At 39.2% G+C, this 21212-nt stretch overlaps 3 protein-coding genes and 1 pseudogene across 3 annotated transcripts; 1 reads left to right on the plus strand and 3 right to left on the minus strand.

Annotated features, from left to right (window-relative positions):
• Positions 1-830: 830 nt before the first annotated feature.
• On the minus strand, positions 831-5202 carry LOC18991623. The gene is made up of 13 exons (XM_006396008.2): positions 4924-5202; positions 4198-4740; positions 3720-4045; positions 3519-3611; positions 3343-3433; positions 3163-3256; positions 2920-3023; positions 2744-2813; positions 2527-2630; positions 2229-2345; positions 2043-2119; positions 1773-1817; positions 831-1673 (listed from the first exon to the last, which is right to left on the minus strand). Exons 2-13 carry the CDS (start codon positions 4507-4509, stop codon positions 1145-1147), a joined length of 1962 nt encoding a protein of 653 aa, XP_006396070.1. The 5' UTR covers positions 4510-4740; positions 4924-5202; the 3' UTR covers positions 831-1144.
• Positions 5203-8858: 3656 nt separating this feature from the next.
• LOC18991624 (G-type lectin S-receptor-like serine/threonine-protein kinase At1g34300) lies at positions 8859-11557 on the minus strand. Its single transcript, XM_006396009.2, has one exon. The coding sequence runs from the start codon at positions 11504-11506 to the stop codon at positions 9008-9010; it is 2499 nt and encodes an 832-aa protein (XP_006396071.1). The 5' UTR covers positions 11507-11557; the 3' UTR covers positions 8859-9007.
• Positions 11558-13521: 1964 nt separating this feature from the next.
• LOC18991625 (probable arabinosyltransferase ARAD1) lies at positions 13522-15818 on the plus strand. Its single transcript, XM_006396010.2, has 3 exons — positions 13522-14175; positions 14461-14717; positions 15131-15818. Exons 1-3 carry the CDS (start codon positions 13548-13550, stop codon positions 15680-15682), a joined length of 1437 nt encoding a protein of 478 aa, XP_006396072.1. The 5' UTR covers positions 13522-13547; the 3' UTR covers positions 15683-15818.
• LOC112084160 overlaps positions 15683-21212 on the minus strand; it is a 34116-nt pseudogene continuing 28586 nt past the window's right edge.

The following is a 21212-nucleotide window of genomic DNA, read 5'->3' on the forward strand; positions in this document are numbered from 1 at the left end:
AAAAAATATTTTTAGTTATTAGTTTTGAAAAAAAAATTTAAAGATTATAATCTGTAAAAGTTTCTTTCTAAAATTTAAGATGAATTTCAAGAAGACTTAATTTAAAATAAATAAATAAATATCATTAAATTCATATTTTAGCAGATTATCTCATTTATATGTTTATTTTAGATTTTGTTAATGGTAATTATTAATTTATAATATTAATAAGAACATATATATACATAAATTTTTTGTTAAAGTTATTATCTTATAGCATAATGTTATATTTTAAACAGGCCTAACTCAAAATTTTAATTTATAATGTTTATTAATTTATCGAATATCAATTTATAGAATTTACACAAACATATCCAAAAATAACCAAAATATCTAGAAAAACTGAAAAATATATTAAAAAAAAACATATCATTCAAAATTAATCAAATTCCATTAGTGTGTACTACATAAAGCCAAATTAAAACGAAAGTAAAATCTCCTACAACCATTCAAAGATTCCAAACAAGTTAGAGATTCAAATTAGAGTTATAGTTTTGAATTTACATTAATGGATCTAAGGTATTTTCCAATACTCATTTAGATTTTGGATTATAGCTGATGGATGGAGAACCTAAAATTTTTAAAGATAAGATCCATTCGGGTTTTTAAGAAGGACTAAGACTTTTCGGATCAGTATTTTAAGGTTGTACCGGATTAGGATCCTCAGATCCAAACATTATACTCAGGCATCGTGGGCATATAGTGGGTAAATACGAATCCCTAGGTCTAAACAAAAACACACATTAACTTTCAGAGAAGTGTGGATGCACCCCACCATCCATACCTTGGAGGAAAAAATTTTTTTTTATATATTATTTATTCTTCAAATGATCATATGCAGTAACGTCACTTGTATGTACACAATACAACTACAACAAGAAAAGAAAAAGAAAAAGGAAAAACACAATAGAAAAGAAATGACTACAAAATCAAACCAAATTACATCCACAAAACCAAAAAACAATAGTACAAAGTTACAAAAACCTCTGCTTGTTTCAACCGCATCTACATTCTTCATATCATCAATTTTTGGGGAATGATTGTTGTTACCATCCATTCAAATCCCAACTCTGAACTCTCAGATGGTGTGAAAGTAGTTTAACTACTAGCTCCGAATCGTGTCCACACGATCAATCACGTCAAGAGCTTTCATGCGATCTATATCAAAATCGATGATGGGAAAAGAAGAAGGTCTTCTGATCGAGAAAGCATCCTTCTTACTACCCTTCATCATCTCTCCCATCATCGGCGAGTGGCTACTGCTTTTACTCAGCCTGTGATGCTTACAAAGCCGTGTCGTTTGAAACTCTTGGCTCTTGCTTATTCCTGGCGTTTTTCTTCTCTTGCTCACGTCTCTAAGCATCTCTTGATCCTCCATAGTCAACAACGGAGAACCCAGGCTTGGGTTGTGTGAACCGCTGGTGAGTTGGATGGTTTTCTGGTTAGGTGATCTCATTGGAGACTTAACCGGAGATCTTAGGCCACAACCGGTAGTGGCCCTCACTTGGGTAACGAGATGATGAAGCCACACCACAAGGTCTAATATGTAAGCCTCGGTTTTTTCTTTATCTGCATGGTGAAGCGTATCTATCCTTAGTATGGTCTGACCTGCTGGTCTCTGGTTCGACTCCGATCTGAAATTAGATAACATCAGCAAGGAACACAATTGTATGCATATATACACAGCACAAAGAGAGAATAGCCTAAGAATCAAGCGTGTCCTTAGGGCTTACCCGGAACTTGCCCATTCTCCAACCCATCCAAACCCGTGATGCGCCCTTGTTGAGAAAAGAAAAGACAGTAGAATAAGTCTGAGTTACTTTACTAATCAAAACTAAGGGTGTTAGGTTATGTAATGTGTAACACGCTTTAGTTGAGAGAAAGTTAAGACAAATAACATGTCCCATCGACCCGCCGAAAAATTACATGGTTTAAGTGAGCACAGAGTTCTAATGATGACACAGAACCAATATAACGAGAAAGAAAACATCGCATAGGCTTACTTGGTTGTGTTTGTAGCAACAGGAACGAGCCATTGTAACGTTTTTTCCATTTCGGCTTTTATTTGAGGAACAGTGAGCTGGTTAAAACAAATCAGAGGCAGAGTGATGTAAATAACATTTCAAGTAACAGTGCATTCATTTTGTCGGTAGTAAAGCAATAAGTGCAGTGTGGAATAATCCTAATACCTCTTCCTTGACCTGGAAGGACTGTATTCTGGAGCGTAAAGCAGATTTTATGCTTGGGGGTAAACCTTGGTACAAAGCGTCTCTTGTGCTTGCAGGCACAGTGCTAGACCGGGACACCTACTCATAAAAATGAGAAAATAAATTAATGGATATAGATTCCATGAACCAACATCCGATATGGGTCCAATCATATTATTTGGGATCAGGTAACCGTTGGATATGATTATATGAGTAACAGACGATTCACAGTCAAAACACGGAAAGTAAAACGTAAGTGATAAAAGGAATAATAGCTTACAAGAGTATCAATTTGAGTAATGATGTTTGCGTAATGTAAGGCAAGACCAGCAGAGCCCAACTTTTTAGGATTGACTGGCGGGTCATTTGCAGGCTTATCAAGATCTGCATATCAGGTAGAATCATAATGATTTGTAAGCAAAAACTAAAAACTAATCATCAATTTTCACAAAAGCTGAAATAAGACTAAAAAGCTTTATCCAATTATCAAGCCTCACCCGCACAACCAAAGGCTTCGTGAATCTCCAAATGTAAGAAGTGGACAACGTCTACGAGTTTCTCCATCACCTAGGCATTATTAACATTTTCAAGAATTAACAATGGAAACGAGATGAGCCAAGGAACTTGTAGGAGAAAAAGAAATATTATTGGTTTATCAGTTTGCAGTACTTACCTCTTCCAAGATCCTAGACCAAAGAGACTTTTTCTTTAAGTTTCGTACATGCTTTTTCTGACTCTTTAATTCAGTTCTCAAGATAGCAAGGGTATCTCCCACACCTTACATAGAAATAGAACAGATGGAACATAAATTGAGAACGGTAAAACAAAACAGAAGAAAATAGAGAGCGTAATACAAAAGCATCCATTTCCAAAGATACATGTTGTGGATTTAGTCAAGATATTATTTGGTACCAACCTCGTTGTGTTGTGCTTGGGTTCTCTTCTTCCTGGATCTTACGTTGGTAATCTTGCTCAAACCTATCCAGCGCATGGAGTTCATGATACAAGTCCTGAAAGCATAGCAGATAATCATAATTAATCACCATCGAGAAGTCGAGCAAGATCGAATATCACAAATTTGCATGAAAATACATACAGCTGTGAAATGAACAAATGTCATCAGCTGGTGCATTATGGTTTCTGCTTCCTGTTTCAAATGTTTCTGGGGTGTATATTCAGAGCCCAACCTAAATCACAACACAGAACTAATGAAAGATCAGATACTTTCCGAAAATAATAGACCCACCAAAAGTGACAGAAACATGTTGGAACCTGTCAAAGAAGCGATCAAGGTTGTGGTATTGAGGATCCTTGCAACGATTCCCAAAACGCACCACCTCTCCAGAAAATATCCTCAACTCTTCCCTGTAAACGATACATAATTTCAACTGTAAGCTTACCTCCAAACCAAAAATAGAAAACAGTGTAAGACAGTACACGGAAACAACACAGAAAATTGTCAAATACTGTTACCTTTTATCTGCAGCAGCTATTCTCAAAAGCTCATCCATGTCTTTCGATATCAGGTTTTGTACACCTTCTGAGGGCAAAACCGCCTCTTTCAAATGCGTGACGTTATCTCTCGAAAGAGAATGCAGAAGATTAGCGCCTTTAACGATGGTGTTAGCGACTTCAAAAGACAGAATCGAGATCTTGTTCCCTTTTGTAGCCGTCGCAGAAGAAAATCCCCCGTTAAGGTTCAGATTCGTCATGCTACTCCCAAGTGTGTCCAATACATCCACAGCTTTACCAAATCCCATAGTACCAGCCCTGCCCAAAAGAGAGCTTACTTCCGAAACCTATAAACAAGAAAACAACTCAGTCAAGAAACTAACTCACAACGCTTAACATTTCTCTTTACCTAACACATGAAACAACTCAGTCAAGAAACTAACTCACAATAATAAACATCAAAGAGATTAAAGAAGCTATGCTAAACATTGTTCTTTACCTTTGCCACAGCAGCTTGCCTAGACTTGGTTGATCTTGATTTCTGAGATAAAACTCTCGATAACCGAGGAATCCCGTCCTCGATATTCTGAGGATGAGATCCAATGTTCAGATTCGGAAACGAAAACGATTCCGATGAGGGCTTATCCACATTTTCCCTCACCGGAGAAGGATCAGTCGCATCTTTGTGTCCTACTTCACCGGTCTCGGAATTCACCGGAGAAGACACATTATTCAGGTGACCATTAACATGTTGAAAGCTACCACCAGGAGCGTTATTTACAGAGGAGCTCCTCGAGCAAAGCCCACCCATCACAGCAAGAATTGCTGTTTACCAAAATTTATATTACTACCAAAATCAGCTCAAGCTCTCTCGAAAGCTCTCCATACAGAAGACACTTGAGAACGACGAACTCGATCTCCAAATTGAAAAAAAAAACTACGAAACTTCAAATGGATGAACAATGTAACCAGCAAAACACTGCAATCGCAAATCCTGATCCGTATGAAAGCAGCAGTCCATTAATGGAGCAATTGCTCAAACCTGCCATGAATCAGGAAGAAAAACCCAGTTTTCTGATTAAAGTCAATCCTTAAACAAGCGGAAAAATCGAAAACCCTAGCAACTCAGCTAAGAATCCCAAAAAGAAACTATTCAAATCAGTAAGCTTTGTAGCTTTATATGAAGAGTCACGAATACAAAACGGTAGAAGCAAGAGGAAGAGACCTAAGAGGCCAGAAACACGGATCTGGGGAGTCAGATTGAACAGATTATTCGCCACTTCGGCTTTGTTATTGCTCCAACCATGAGCAAAGCTTCGAGAAAGTGAACAAGTCCAAGCTGAAGAAACGAGAAGAAGAAACGCGACTCGAGAAAGAGATAGAGAGAAAGAGAGAGAGAGTTGTGAAATTTTTTGTCGCAGGTTTTGTTGAGAGTTGGAGAGTGTGAGATGGTGAAGTTGCCAAAATCAACCAGAAAGGGCTTCTTCTCGCTTCATTCAAAGTCTTCCATAGACATTTTTTCCCATTTTTTTTCTTTAAATGTTTTTTTTTACTGACAAGTTGCAATAATTTGCAGGATCAAATATTACTCTAAAATTAATATTTTTATTTAACCGAAATCTAAACTAATTACCAAAACTAGTAAAATTTTAAATTTTCTTGCTATATAAAACTTCTCTAATGATTAATCGTGAATGCAATTACCTTGAAAGGATTCGGATTTTGATCCCACAATTGACAGATCATCATAAAATACTATTTTAGATTGTCCCATTTTTATTTAAAATATAGTTCTGTGTTTATATAAATGCAACTACAAGATAAGTCTTTTACTATGTTTTCCAAATGGTGAAATCATTAGTGTATATATTCTAAAAAATTTTACCGTTTGATGCATTTTTTTTACCAATTTATTTTTAATTGCTTAAAGCAAGAAAGTCTATATTCTAAATATCACTGTAGGTACCTGAAATAAGAAAAACAAGTCAACATGTGTGTATGCATGTCTAGTCTCCTTTTTACATAAAAGAGGAGTTATATATATTTGAAAAATTCTTTAAACAATTTCTTTCAAGTCTTGTTGTTAATATTTGCGCCACGTTTAATGTAAAACGAAGCGGGTTTTTGCTATGTTTAGGCTACTTATTTATTAACAACAAGACTTGAAAGATGAAGTAGATTGCAAGTAGTCAAATACGTAAGATGAAGTGTTGCTGTTAAGGCTATATATATAGGTTGGTCGGAAGGAATGCCTCTCTTCTGGACCAATTCAACAAGTTCACATTTGGTCAAATTTTAATATTCTACTGTCTCCATCGCATTTCATAAAAATAATATATGTTTGCACATTCTGTAACATCTCGATTTTCGGTATATGGAAAGGTTTATAAGAATTGATTTGACTATTTATGTCAATAAAGTGCACTTATTTTTTCCGGTCAAGTATACTAATAGAGAACTCCAGAGTTAAGCGTGTTGATGCTGGAGTAATCTCAGGATGGATGACCTACCGGGAAGTACTTTGCGGTACCGTGCGAGTGAGGACAAAGCACGAAGAAAAATCATGTGGTGATTGCAGGGACAGTAGACAAGTCTTACGAGTCTTTCGGACTAACGATTCCCGACCGTCGGACAGTGATGGGCCAACGGGCCTAGAGAGGACGTTGGACCAACGGGCCTAGAGAGAGGATGTTGGGTCCACGGGCCTAGAGAGCGCGTTGGGCTCACTGGGAGGGGCGATTGGAGGGGAGTTAGGATTGATATCGCCGGTCCGCGTCTGGTTCCCGGAGGACGGGATCGGGATGTCACAAGTGGTATCAGAGCCGACACTCAACCACGTGTGTGGAGTCGTCATGTGACCTCACACCGTAAAAAGGTGAACGATCCTGGTGCACGAGCACTCTGTGAATAAAGAGAGAATTTGGGGACGAATTCCTTGGAAGTCGGGGAGAATTGTAACATCCCGATTTTTGGTATATATGGAAAGGCTTATAAGAATTGATTTGGCTACCTATGTCAACAAAGTGCACTTATCTTTTCCGGTCAAGTGTGCTGAGAGAACTCCAGAGTTAAGCGTGCTGATCTCAGAATGGGTGACCTACCGGGAAGTACTCTGCGGTACTGTACGAGTAAGGATAAAGCACGGGGAAAGATCATGTGGTGATTGCAGGGACAGTAGACAAGTCTTACGAGCCTTCCGGACTAACGACTCCCGACCGTCGGACAGTGGTGGGCTAACGGGCCTAGAGAGGGCGTTGGGCCAACGGGCCTAGAGAGAGGATGTTGGACCCACGTGCCTAAAAAGGGCGTTGGACTCACTGGGAGGGGCGGTTGGGGGGAGTTAGGATTGATATCGCCGGTCCGTGTCTGGTTCCCAAAGGGAAGGCGGGATCGGGATGTCACAAGTGGTATCAGAGCCGACACTCAACCACGTGTGTGGAGTCGTCATGTGACCTCACACCGTAAAAGGGTGAACGATCCTGGTGCACGAGCACTCTGTGAATAAAGAGAGAATTTGGGGACGAATTCCTTGGAAGTCGGGGAGAATTGTAACATCCCGATTTCTGGTATATATGGAAAGGCTTATAAGAATTGATTTGGCTACCTATGTCAACAAAGTGCACTTATCTTTTCCGGTCAAGTGTGCTGAGAGAACTCCATAGTTAAGCGTGCTGATGCTGGAGTAATCTCATGATGGATGACCTACCGGGAATTACTCTGCGGTACCGTGCGAGTGAGGACAAAGCACAGGGAAAGAACATATGGTGATTGCAGGGACAATAGACAAGTCTTACGAGCTTTCCAGACTAACGACTCCCGACTGTTGGACAGTGGTGGGTTAACGGACCTAAGGGCGTTGGGCGAACGAGCCTAGAAAGAGGACGTTGGGCCAACGTGCCTAAAGAGGGCGTTGGGCTCACTGAGAAGAGCGGTTGGAGGAAGTTAGGTTAACTCTGGAATATCTCATGATGGGTGACCTACCGGGAAGTACTCTGCGGTACCGTGCGAGTGAGGACAAAGCATGGGGAAAGAACATGTGGTGATTGCAGGGACAATAAACAAATCTTACGAGCTTTCCAAACTAACGACTCCCGACTGTTGGACAGTGGTGGGTTAACGGACCTAAGGGCGTTGGGCGAACGAGCCTAGAGAGAGGATGTTGGGTCCATGTGTCTAAAGAGAACATTAGGCTCACTGGAAAAGGCGGTTGGAAGAAGTTAAGATTGATATCGCTGGTACGCGTCTAGTTCCCAAAGGGAAGGCGGGATCGGGATGTCACACATTCAATTCTATATTTTTTGTAAAAATTCTTCCGCCCCCACAGTTTTTATACAATAGAAAAAAGCCACCTGATAGTTTTTATCCAAAAACGCGTTTCAAATTTATATTTGATGAGATAGATGAATGTTGTTGAAAATTATGTGGGTGACTAATAAATTATGAACTATAGATAGATATATTTATTAATTTAATATGATGTTTTAAAAAAAAATTAGTATAATATATGGATGTTAGAGTTTGATGATCAAACAAATGTGATCAACCAACTTTGACCAAAAATATGGTCGTGAGGATCAAAGTTTATTTACGGCTAATGATGGAAATTAGATTTACTTCGTTGAATACGAAACTGTCTTTGTTATTCTAAACCAATCTTCGTTACGGCTCATTTTTTGACCTTTTCTCGATTGTGATCTCTCCAGAATCTAATTAAGGGGATAACATCTTCGTTGATATGAAAAAATGTTACACGAATTGCTTAATTTTGGGTTTAGAATGTATTAACTTTATAAATTAACTCTAAAATAAAAAATTATGACTAACGGCTTCATATTTTAATTAGATTTTTTTTGTCGTCAATTAGATTTTTATACACTTTCCTACATAGATTTTCTATCTACATGTATATTAATTTTCGATTGAGTTAATAAAAAAATGTGAAGCTTTTGCTTATGTTATGCTCGGACGAGACGACGTACACGCAACAATGTTGGAAGAAATTGAGATCTTAGATTTTTTTTCAAGTTTCGAATCCGAGTTTTATTCACTATATAATATAATATAACATTCCTCATATACAACTTTGACTTGGTGGTCTTATTATATACCAAGATTCTAATGTGAGAAATGTCATAGTAAACTTGGAAAATTTGAATCCTCTTAGAATTCAACAACTTTGAATATGCATTTCATTTGATTGTAATTAACTCAGAAACAATAGATATAGGTTTTGTTGTGTTCTATACAACTTATAACGTATGCAATAAGTGAAAAAATCCTACACTTAACTAATCACATTACACAATACTTTAAGGTCCAAGCAACGAACCTTCACTGATCCTAGTGGAAGCCGGTCCAGACGATGTGATCCCCATTGTCTGAAACGACCGTGTAGCAGATGAAGAAGATGAACGAGCCGGACCCGAAGCAACCAACATAGACCCGTGGCTTGTCCTCCCACTGTTCCCTGAAAACGACACATCGCTTAAGGTCTTTGGACGTGGCGGCTTGTTTATAGCCGTGATTCCTTCTAGCATCTGAACCACTTTCCCCATTGTCGGTCTCTGCAATGGCTGCTCTTGTATACACCAGAAGCTTGTCTGAACCATTCTCTTCACTTGTTCCATATCAACAGTTTGATCTGCGACCAAACGATCGTCTAGAATCGCCTCGGTGTTGCCCTTTTCAAACTCCTCGTAAGCCCATATCGAGAATTTCTTGTGGTTCGTTTTCTCAGAGACATCGAAGTTCCTTTGTCCGCTGACTATCTCAAGTAGAACCATCCCGTAGCTGTAGACATCCGATTTCGAGGTTATGGGAAGATTCGCGAGCCATTCAGGTGCTAAATAGCCTCTAGTTCCTCTAATGCTGCTCAAGTTCTTGTTTCTATTGTCTTTTGGATTCAAGAGTTTAGCAAGTCCAAAGTCCGACACTTTGGCAGTGTAATTATCATCCACGAGAATGTTCTCTGGTTTAATGTCACAATGAACGATACAGTCGCGACACTCCTCGTGTAGGTAAGTGATTCCCTTAGCCGTCCCAAGCGCAATGTTAAACCGATACTCCCAAGTCAATAGCTTCCCTGAATCAGTACTAAACAAGAAGTTATCGAGAGACCCGTTTCTCATGAACTCATAAACAAGAAGTCTGTGTCTTCCCTCCGAGCAAAACCCGATCAGTCTCACTAGATTCAGATGGTGTGTGCTGCTAATGGTTGCAACCTCCATCCTAAACTGCTTCTCTCCTTGCTCTATCCCTTCAAGTTGCTTCACCGCAACCACGGTTCTGTTCGTGAGCACGCCTCTGTACACAGTCCCAAACCCTCCAGCTCCAAGCTTCTCCTTGAAACTCTTGGTGCAACGTTGCAGCTCCTTGTAGGAAAACTGCACCGGCGCACCAGAAGCGTACTCAAGCAAAGCGTAGTGAGACGATAAAGTCCCAAACCGAGGATTGTTTCTGCAGCAGCACCACCATAGACCAACCTCTAACGCAACCAAACCAATAAGCCCACCTACTACAGCAACCGCAACGATCCACAAGCGCACTTTCGAGCTGTTACCATCGCCTTTCGTCGAAACCAAAGGCCGGTTAGGCAACACCGGACCGCAAACTTTAACGTAAGAAGTACTCGGAACCGATGAGCTTTGGTACCCGGTGAAGAACGAACCAGGTTGTTTCTGCCAGCAGTTTCCCGATCCATCAGACATTGACACAGAAGCGAGACAAGAACTGCTAACAAGACAATTCGACCTGCAAGGCGAGCTACCAGCAAAGAAAACCTCCGAGTTTGGATCGTCTTGGTTCGTAATCAACCTGGTGTGATCCAAATCAAGCATGGTTGCGTTACCAGAACAATCACTCAGCTCCACTACTCTCTTGCACCCTTTTCTTCTATCGTTCACATCAACAAGATCAAAGTTACGAGACGGACACAAGCAAATCGGATTTGTACCATTGTAACTACAAATCCCAAAGTTTCCACAGTATCCATAAACAAGACACTGATTAGCAACAGCAGACCAATGAGACGACACAGGACCACTGTTTCTACTCGCGGAGCTGTAGATTCTCAGGTTCCCATCATCGTCTAGCTTCAAGAACCTAAACGTGTTGCTACCTTCTCCGTAATCGCTACTGTAAACAGCTTCAGCTCCGCCACGGAGAGTCGAATCGAAAATCAATACGACACCGTTGGTCTGTAAAGCTAAGCTAGGAGACGATAGGTTCGAGCTAAAGGACGAATTAAGCCCTTGGTTCCAGTAAATCAAGCTATTGTTCCACCTAAGTGTGAGATTCCCATTTCTCTCAAGCTGAAACGAGTAATTACCAGATCGGAGAGCCTTACCGGCGGTGAAATTCTGCGACTCAACGATCGTGTCCGTCGGGTGATCGAAGGAGGACCAGACCGGGTTGCTCCGGTTATCGAGGAGTAGAAGGTTACCGGAATCTTCGATCGAAGCAGAAACGACGCCGAGACGATCGGTTCCGGAGTCCCAGACGGTGGTGTTGGAGCCATTGCTGAGGCGAAGGGAGCCGGAGGGGAGAAGTCGGAGGGATCCGCCGGAGTCAACGCTTCCTGCGGACCATATTGGAACGTTTCCGGCGAAGGAAACGGCGGCGAGGAAGGAATTAGGGGAAGACGATGGAACAAAGGAGACGGAGAAAGTGAAATTGGGAGACGACCAAGACTGGTTTGAACCGGAGGCGAAAAGAACGGAGCCGAGAGGTATGGTAGAAGCTGAAAAAGGAAAGTGGAGGAGAAGGAGAAGAAGAAGAGGAAGAAGTTTCGGATATGGCGTCTCCGCCATTGTTGTGATTGTGAAGCTTTTCAAAAAATTTCCATTATCAATGAAGATTGATTGAAGACTGAAATGACCATTGTTTTTCCCTTTTAATCAATAATTTATTAGATTTTGCAAAGTTGACATTTCAATTGACCGTTGTTATGATTTATGAGGAGACTATCAGAGCTTGCTTTACCACTGAAATTAACATAAACCTAACAAAAGTTTAAATGTATTTTAAATTTAACGTATTGAAATTGTAAAAGATGTTTAAGGTTTTTTAACGAAGATAAATGAATTAATATTTTTTTTATAATTGGTTTATTATATAGAACACAATTAAACATATTAAAATTTGTTTTCACAAATTGATTTATCTTAGGGAGAATTAGTTTTATAATGCCAATTGATTTAGGAATTATCCTTTTAATATTTTTTGAAAAAATTTTGTCAATTTTATTGATTTTTTTTTTCATTATACCCATTAATTTCGAATTATTTAATTAATTAAGTTTTATATTAATAATAATTTATAATTAAAAATATTAGTAGAAAAGAGATTCGACATCCCATCCACACGCTCTTTTTCTCTTTCATCGACATCATCAATACAATTTTTTTCACTTACACAGTTTTTGCTGGAAAATCAATTTCCGATAAATACACAATCTACACAGTCTTTCTCCTTCGCTTGTCTTTTTCGTTATCATTCAGTTTCGAATTTAGGGTTTATAAATACCCAATTAATTTGAAGTGATTTTTTGATTTACAGTTTTCTGTTATTTGTTTGATTCTAACTTAGAGAAATTCTTCTGAATCAATGAGAAGAAGAAGAAAACGATGAACTCAAACGAAAAGAAGCAATTTCGTCAAAAACAAAAAGAAAAACATAAAAAAATAAAAAAATTTCGAAAAAAATAAAATCTAGAAGTTAGCTAATTTTCTTATTTTTTTAGATTTTGGTAGAAGTTGTATTCTACCAACATGTAGAACATGGTCTAATAAGTAGAAGAATTGTTCTACTAGCATGTAGAACTTGGTCTAATAAGTAGAAGTATTGTTCTATTTTAACGTAGAACTTGGTTAAATATGTAGAATTAATGTTCTACAATAACGTAGAACTTTGTCTATTTGGTAGAAGTTTTATTCTACCAATACGTAGAATATAGTCTATCCGGTAGAACTTGTAATCTACCATAACGTAGAATATAAAAAAGAATGTAGAAAACGATTTCTACAAACTGGTAAAAATTACAAAGAACTATAGAAATGAGATTCTACGTAGACGTAGAACGTAGAAGATGTGTTCTACCATGCATAGAACGAAATTTAAAAATATTTTCTTTTCTTAAATGATATCCAAAAATATTTTTCCTTCTTATTTTGGAATATTTGATATTGTTTTAAAAAAAATTAAAATTTTATTTTAATTATAATTATCATAACTAATTTAAAAGAGTAATTATGTCAAAAAGTGACAAAAAATAAAAACATTAAAGGAACAATTTTTAAATCAATTAACATTATAAAACTAATTCTCCCTTTATCTTATAGCACACAATTAAAATTTGTAAAAAAACCAATTTTTTACGCAGACTAATGAATTATTATTTTTTTTATAAATTGGTTTATTTTATAGAACACAATTAACCAAAAACAATCTCTAAAATACAAAAATATATATATATATATATATTTGCGTTGAAAGTTGAAAAATTACATAAATATTATCTATTGTGTTTTCACAATGGAGTATTATTTTTTTTTAAAAAAAATAGCTATGGGCCTCAAGTGATTGATGGAAGATTAAACTTATTATCGCATAAGCTAAAGTAAATTAGTCACAGTCACAAGAAATTGTAATGCTCCAAAGTTGACATTTCAAATGAACCAATTTTCCCAGGCTAAAAAAGGAGATCATATGAGACAACGAGGAGTTTTATACACAGTGGTAGAACCGGCAAGGAGTTCTTAAAACACTACATTTAAAAACGCCACGCTTTGTGTTTTCTCTTCATTTCACACTGTGAGTCGTGAAGAAAAGAGTGAAAGATCTTAGGCTTTGATGGTTCCCAAGATCACATCTATGGCGGTCACTAGACCTCTCTGCTCAGTATCTTGCTTATTCCTCTCCTTCTCTCTCGTCTTCATCATCCCACTTCTCTTCTTCTTCTCAAATTTCTTAATATCCGACCCAAATCCGAGGATTTCACACAATACGTTCCAAAACGGCATCAATGTCTTCGTAGCTGAGCTTCCGAGATCCCTAAATTATGGTCTTCTCGAGAAGTATTGGTCCTCTTCTCCAGATTCTCGAATACCCAACGACCCGGATCGCCCGACCCGGAAAACCAATTTGCCCAAACCGGATAAATACCCACCGTACCCGGAGAATCCGCTGATTAAGCAGTACAGTGCCGAGTATTGGATCATGGGAGACCTCGAGACTCCGCCGGAGAATCGAGCTGGATCTTTCGCCAAAAGGGTCTTCAGTGAATCCGACGCCGATGTGGTTTTCGTGCCGTTCTTCGCGACGCTAAGCGCGGAGATGGAGCTGGGAAATGGCAAAGGCTCCTTTAGGAAGAAATCTGGTAACGAAGATTACCAGAGGCAGAGACAAGTGCTTGATTTCGTGAAGAACACTCAAGCTTGGAAGCGATCCAATGGCCGTGATCACGTTTTTGTTCTAACCGGTACCAAATTTTTTCTCTCTATTGGTACCATTTCTCTTTGAAATTTCATTTCTTTGTAACTTGTTTGGATGTGAGCTAACACTCAATTTGAAAAATCTTGATCTTATACATATATTTTGAGTCATTTTGAGAATCTTCCATTTGGGTATCTCTAGATTTTGGTGTTGTTAAGATAGAATTGAATGGAACAGTGTCTTTATTGGATTTGGTGTAGAAGCTTATATAAGTTAATATCTGTGGATGGATTTGTTCAGGTTAGTTAAATGTTGAAGCGTTCTTTGGCAGACCCAGTTGCAATGTGGCATGTTCGTGAGGAGATTGCTTTATCGATTCTCCTAGTGGTGGATTTTGGAGGATGGTTCAGGCAAGATTCCAAGTCCTCCAGCGGTACTAGCTTGCCCGAGAAGATAGAACATACGCAAGTCTCAGTTATTAAGGATGTGATAGTTCCATACACGCATCTACTTCCTCGACTAGATTTGTCCCGGAACCAGAGACGTCACAGCCTTCTTTATTTCAAAGGCGCTAAGCATAGACATCGGGTAAACTACTCTTGCAAAACTCACTTCTTTGAATCATTACAATGCTTTATGCAGAGACTCTTGTTAGTAATTCATGACTCCGTGATGGATCCGTTACAGAGGAAATGTACTGTCGTTTTGGAAATTCCAGTGTTGTCCAATTTTTCGAGAAACTTAGGCCTCGATTGTTTGTTTTCATTTGCGTTTGCTTATATGTATAGTGTACTAATATGTAATCTTTCCTAATGAATCCATAATATTTAGCATGTGAAATGAAATCCGTATGTTACTTGTGTTTACATGTAAATGCAAGTGAAGAAACTGGCATTTGTATGATTAGTCTTATGTCTTCAGAGCAAATGGTCCGTTTTCTATTAAAGGTTGTTTTTGGTGTATGGATCTCTTAAGTAATTTGTATGATTTGAATTTGACAGGGAGGGTTAATTAGAGAGAAACTATGGGACTTGCTTGTCGATGAAGACGGTGTTGTCATGGAAGAAGGTTTCCCTAATGCAACGGGAAGAGAACAATCGATAAGAGGAATGAGAAACTCAGAGTTCTGCTTGCATCCAGCTGGTGACACTCCAACTTCATGCCGTCTCTTTGACGCCATACAAAGCCTATGCATCCCTGTGATTGTCAGCGACACCATAGAGCTCCCGTTTGAGGGAATTATCGACTACTCTGAATTCTCGGTCTTTGTCTCTGTAAGTGATGCATTAACACCTAAATGGTTGGCTAATCATCTCAGAAGGTTCTCTGAAAGAGACAAGGAAACGTTCAGAAGCAGAATGGCAAAGGTTCAGAGAGTTTTTGTTTATGATAATGGTCAAGCCGATGGGATTGGACCGGTACAACCTGATGGTGCGGTGAATCACATATGGAAGAAGGTTTGGGAGAAAGTGCCAATGGTGAAGGAAGCAGTGATTAGAGAGAGGAGGAAACCAGCAGGTGCTTCTGTTCCTCTTCGGTGTCAATGTATCTGAATTATGGAACAAAACTCAAAAGAAAAAGAAGTGTTTTTTTTTGTTCACTTTTGTTTTTGTTTACGAATATTGTTATGGCCTTTGCATTAGAAGATACTCGTTCCCTTTGGTTTAGCTTACCAACACTAAAATACTTTGACAAACAAATGTAACAAAACTCACTTTTGTTTTCCTTATACAAAACAATACTTTTCAAACTTGCCGTGTACATCATCAGGTCGTGCCGTATCTCATTCCCACTCTTTGGTTGCCTTACAGTTACCTGAAAATATTGATCAAAGATTCATCAAAAGCCATATCGGTTTTATAACGATTAAGCAAAATGGTCAAAGGATGATTCTAGAGACATTACCTCATGGATCCCAAGAACTTTGGCAAGACAAGTCTGGTGGCCTAGATCATACGAGTTCCTCAAGTATTTGAAATACTCCGGAGCAAACTTCACAAATGATTCGTACTCTGCCTTCTTGATCTCTTTTATGATGAACCTATCATCTAAACTCTTAGCAAACACGGATTTATACTTCCCACTCTTAGCATTCCACGGCTCACTGCGGCTTAGTGAAGCTATATAATCAATCTCTCAGGAGCAACAGCTGTTTCTGAGATCGCGGAAATCATCTGGATATAAGCACATGACAGAGTATTTGGGTTTTCCAACTGATTTGAGTGACCCAAAAGTAACAAGGACCTCTTGCGGAGGTGGTTTTTCCAACCGTGTTGTACTCTCACTCGAGAAACCAGAAAACTGATGGTCAAGAGTAAGAACTCTTCAAGAGATCCATGGACGGGCTTTGAAAGAGGCATTCTGTTCTCATCACTGCTCAAATGGGCAAGCGCGCATGCAATTAGGCTCGAGGGCTCATCTTCATAGTCTGACAAGAGAGATTCATCATCCCTCAAAGGGATGTGCAGACGAGGTCCTTCATCACTGATTATCTGGTTCACCGTCTGGAGGTTTGCTTGGGTAAAACTGTTAACATACTCGTATTTCAACAAGTATTCCTTCTCAACATCGACAATGGGCTTCAAGCGTAGCTCTTCAAATGACAGCCAAAACCATTCATCCCAACCTAAGATGTGTGATCCATTAGAGGCAGCAACCTCACCATCCAGTGAATCTCCAGTAACTGGACTTGATTTGCCCGCTTCTTGTTCATTGGTTGAATGGTTATTAACAGCCAAATGAGTGTCAAAATCAGAGACTTTGTCATTATTTCCATATCTGGTCATTCCAGGCTCGGAAACGGTTATCACACCATGTTCGTTTCTCTTCCTCTCACCACTTGAAAGTAGCAAACGATCGGAAACAACCAGCGACTGTTAACGATAAAACCTCAATAGAATTGATAAGAGAATCCAATGTTCATGAAACAAAGAAATCTCAAGCTCATCTTACAAGAATCCAGAGATAAGAAAAGATTCTTCCTAGAGGATGAACAAAACGTGAATTACAGAGAGTTTGGGATGAAGAAAATAACAGACTTTCAACAATTTTCCATGAATGAACTAATTTTCCCTCTCTGCTTTGCTTTAACTCGTCGTTTCCTGGCTCTGGACTGTAAACTAATCTCCTCCGTCGATTCTATCTTGCCATTTACAACGTCCACGTGTCTTTATTCCTTATTTCATATTTACTATATCAGCGACTGCAACCGGTAGTTCCAGATGAGAGCTTGAAGCAGAAGTTCCCACCTCATGCGGTTTAAGCGGAGAAGTTTGTGCGAAACAAGATCTATGGTTTTAGCCTTGTCAAAAGAAATCTTGATGTTTTCCTATTTTTTAGCAATAACAATGTGTCCAAAAAAAGGATAAATAGATATCAGTACGCCTGTCTATGGATGTTTATATACCAAATGCAATTGTTGCAAAGCTAACCTCAAATCCGCAACGCTCGTGCTTCAGCAACTCCTCGATGTTAGAAAGCAATTTGAGTGCACACTGATGGCTGATGTTTGAATTTGTGAACTGTGTGTGATCTTTGTATCTTCAGATAACTACCAGAATCCTCAAACAAAGAGATCCCCTTAGTGAATATCTGAACAAGAAAACAGAAACAATTAGCACAAAAATGATCATCTTGCGTCTTCATTTAGCATTTTTTTAAGCCAGCCCTCGTTTCAAGAAATAAAAAAACTGCAATGTTTGTTTCTAACACCATGAATGAGTAGCTGCAAAACTGTTTTACTCAGTTAAGAAACTTACTCTTTGAAAGTCTTTCTCAAGCCAACCCGCTTTATTAAAATGCTAGCCTTCATGCGTGGCAGAGACACTGTGTAAGATGTGACTTTGAAGTAGCTGAGCCTAGCAACCATGGAGCCTAATCTGCAGTTGTATACAAGTTTCAAGATATATTAGTAGAGATAATGACGGCTCTCAATCCATCATAAATCTTACAAAGTTCCCAAAAAAACTATTCATAAATTTTATGTTGCACCACTAGAACCAAGAATGGACCTTCAAGAGAACTAAGCCTTGAACTGGTAAAGTCTGGTACAATCCTAGAATATGTGGATGTCACTATTTTAAAAGCCCATGTTATAGAGTAACATCAATCGTTAGAATATCTAAAATTATAGGCAGTGCGAATCAGAGCAACAACCATACCCAAAGAAGAGAAGGAAGTCCATGTCGAAAGAGTGCCCACAGCTAGACAATCTATTCAGAAAAGTTTGCTGAGTAAAGCTGAGCTCCAAGAACTTTCCAAATGACAAGCTACGATGATGTAGCGGAAGAAACGGATTTGTAGCTCGATCAAGAGATTATAGGAAATCACTTGAGACCTACCTCGCTCAACCAAGAGATTTTGACGAAATCTCTTAGGACCGACTTCTTGTTTGATGAATTAAATCAAATCAAAGCAAGAATGAAGATTTATTAATAATTATCAAAAACTGCGTAAAACTAAGACTAAGAGTTTAGCCTTATATAGGCTTTAGGTTTCTAAAAACACAAAAGGAATGCTGAAACAAAAAGGAAAAGAATAAACCGACTCTAGTTAAATTCCTAAATAAAATAGGTAATGCTTAATTAAGGAAAAGTCGTTGAAGCTGTTAAGGCGGTGCTGCATCAGGTCCCTCCGGGTTGGAAAGATTCGTCCTCAAATCTGGCAAAGAGTCATCAACAATGAAACGAGAGAGGTACTTCACATTGAACACGTCTGAAGTGTTGATATTAGGTGGGAGGCGAAGCCTATAAGCGTTATCATTGATTCTTTCAACAATCTCAAGGGGACCTAACTTCTTGGACTGGACTTCAGTTTGTTGTACTCCTTAGATGGCATACGATCCTTAGTGAATACCGCCCAAACAAGATCACCTACTTCGAAAACAAGACGGCGACGTTTCGCATCAACTGCGGCTTTATATTTCTGAGTCGAAGTCTCCAAATTTTCATGAGGTAGTTCATGTATGCGCTGTACATCTTCAACAAAGTCAGCAGCCGTGCCATGTAAGCGTGTACGATCGGGAAGAGAGGAAAGATCAACAGGAGCCCGAGGTGAAGAGAGGAAAGATCAACAGGAGCCCGAGGTGAAAAGCCATAGATGACCTGAGAAGGACTAAAACCCAAACTGCGATTAACTGCGTGGTTGTGGGCGAATTCAGCCTGAGGTAGATGAGAATCCGAAGATTTAATTTTCACGCCCACAAGACAACGAAGAAGATTTCCCAAAGAGTGATTTGTGACATCTGTCTGACCATCTGTTTGAGGATGGTAGGCGGAACTCATATCAAGACTTGTATTCAGCATTTTCCACAATGAAAACCAAAAATGTCCAAGAAAACGCGAATCACGATCAGACATAATGGAAGATGGAAGACCATGTAAGCGATAAACTTCTCGAAAGAAGAGAGTGGCCACCTGTACGGAATCTGTAGTGCGCTTGCAAGGAATGAAGTGAACCATCTTCGAAAAACGATCCACAACAACAAAAATTGAATCAAAACCCTTCTGAGTTCGCGGGAGACCCATCACAAAATCCATGCTGATTTCTGTCCAAGGCTGTGTTGGTATAGGCAAAGGTAAGTACAAACCAGCATTAGAAGCATGTCCTTTGGCTCTTTGACAAGTTACACAGCGCTCAACAAACCGTTCAACATCGAGTCGAAGGGAAGGCAAAAAATAGGACGAAGAAACAAGTTGAAGAGTTCGGTCTCGTCCAACATGACCTTCATTGTGGAGTTCCGAAATGAGTTGAAGGCGAAGACTGCAATCTGGTATATATAAACGTGAATCACGAAATAAGAACCCATCATGAATGGTGTAATCAGAATTTAGACCAGCAATGGCGTCATCAAAGATGCACCCAAAGAATGGATCAGTAGGGTACAACTCCACGAACGAACTGAATCCCGGAACTGAAACACGAAGAACTGCTAACACAGAGTGGCGACGACTCAGGGCGTCAGCTACTCGATTTGAAATACCAGAATTATGCTTGATCACAAACGTAAATTGCTGTAAATAAGATACCTAGGAGGCATGTCGCGATGAAAGCTTCTCTTGATTGGTTAGGTGTTTGAGAGCATCATGATCAGTGTAGAGCACAAATTATTCTCTGTGAAAAAAATAATGCCACCAATGTTTAACTGCCTGGATGATCGCATAGAACTCAATGTCATAAATACTATAACGAAAGCGAGCTCCAGCCAGTTTCTCACTAAAGAAGGCAACAGGGCGTTGACGTTGACTCAAAACCGCACCAATACCGTTTTTAGATCCATCACAGTGTAGCTCAAAAACCAAGGAAAAGTCTGGCAAAGATAAAATCGGCGCTGAAACCAGCTTCTGTTTCACGAGCTCAAATGCAGAGGTTGCCGCTGAAGTCCAAACAAACGCGCTATCCTTCATGCAATCGGTAATATGTGCCATTAGACTGCTAAACTGTGGAACAAAACGTCTATAAAAAGACGCCAAGCCATGGAAGATGCGAGCTTCAGTCAGTGTTTTGGGATCGGCCAAGAACTGATTGCTGAAACTTTGCTAAGATCAACTGCTAGGCCTTTATCTGAAACGATGTATCCCATATATGTACTTCCGCAGAACCAAACTCACACTTTTTCATTGTGGCATACAGTTTATGCTGTCGCAGAACTAACAGAACCTCAAGCAAATGTTGAAGATGATCATCCAAAGCCAGGCTAAAAATTAAAATGTTATCTAAATAAACGACAACAAATTTACCGAGAAAGGGTCGAAGAGCTTGGTTCATTACACGCATAAACGTGCTTGGTGCATTAGAGAGTCCGAAGGGCATTACCATCCACTCAAATAATCCTTCGCGTGTCTTGAATGCAGTTTTCCACTAATCTCCAGGCCGCATATGCGAATTTGATGATAACCGCTTTTTAAATCAAGCTTCGAGAACACGGTGGCAGCACCTATTTGATCCAATAAGTCAAGTCGAGGAATAGGAAAACGATATCGAACTGTGATCTTATTGATCGCACGACTATCCACACACATGCGCCAAGAACCATCTTTCTTTGGTATCAATAAAGCAGGTACTGCGCAAGGGCTTAAGCTTTCA

The sequence above is a fragment of the Eutrema salsugineum genome, unplaced genomic scaffold (genome assembly GCF_000478725.1).
Source record: "Eutrema salsugineum unplaced genomic scaffold, Eutsalg1_0 scaffold_5, whole genome shotgun sequence".
Taxonomy (NCBI): domain Eukaryota; kingdom Viridiplantae; phylum Streptophyta; class Magnoliopsida; order Brassicales; family Brassicaceae; genus Eutrema; species Eutrema salsugineum.